The following is a 364-nucleotide window of genomic DNA, read 5'->3' on the forward strand; positions in this document are numbered from 1 at the left end:
CCGGCATGCGTAAGGACTCTCTCCCTTCTCTCGTAGAGGCTCTCGGACTGCAGCTTCCCAGCCCTCCCCGGCCCTTTCCCCGCTCTAACCGCAACGGCCCTGGGGGGAGCTGGCCAGGCAGGGCCTCGCAGCGCCCGCCCGACAGACTTGGGGGGAGCCGGCGGCCGTGAGGAGGGGAGATGTCCCCGTCGTCCTCCCACAACTAGCCAGCCCCCCTCCCCTCTCCCTTCTGATTTTATATGAGCATTTCTATTTATACCCGGGGACCACGGCAGTCCTGAGCTGAGGGGTGAGGCTGTGCAGGAGCCGGGCAGCCCCACCCCGTGCCCCCCAGAAGGCCAGCCCCTGGCGCGGGACCGACCCT

The 364-nt window shown here is 68.1% G+C and overlaps 1 protein-coding gene across 1 annotated transcript in view; it reads left to right on the forward strand.

Annotated features, from left to right (window-relative positions):
* The window catches only part of LOC104624460 (protein max-like), a gene marked incomplete at its 5' end in the record, with an annotated part of 1416 nt that extends 1246 nt beyond the window's left edge, over window positions 1-170 (forward strand). Inside the window, 1 exon segment of the mRNA XM_010291830.1 lies at window positions 37-170. Within this exon segment, the coding sequence (XP_010290132.1) occupies window positions 37-170 (134 nt within the window).
* Between the last annotated feature and the right edge of the window lie 194 nt (window positions 171-364).

The sequence above is a fragment of the Phaethon lepturus genome, unplaced genomic scaffold, assembly GCF_000687285.1.
Source record: "Phaethon lepturus isolate BGI_N335 unplaced genomic scaffold, ASM68728v1 scaffold23597, whole genome shotgun sequence".
NCBI classification, from domain to species: domain Eukaryota; kingdom Metazoa; phylum Chordata; class Aves; order Phaethontiformes; family Phaethontidae; genus Phaethon; species Phaethon lepturus.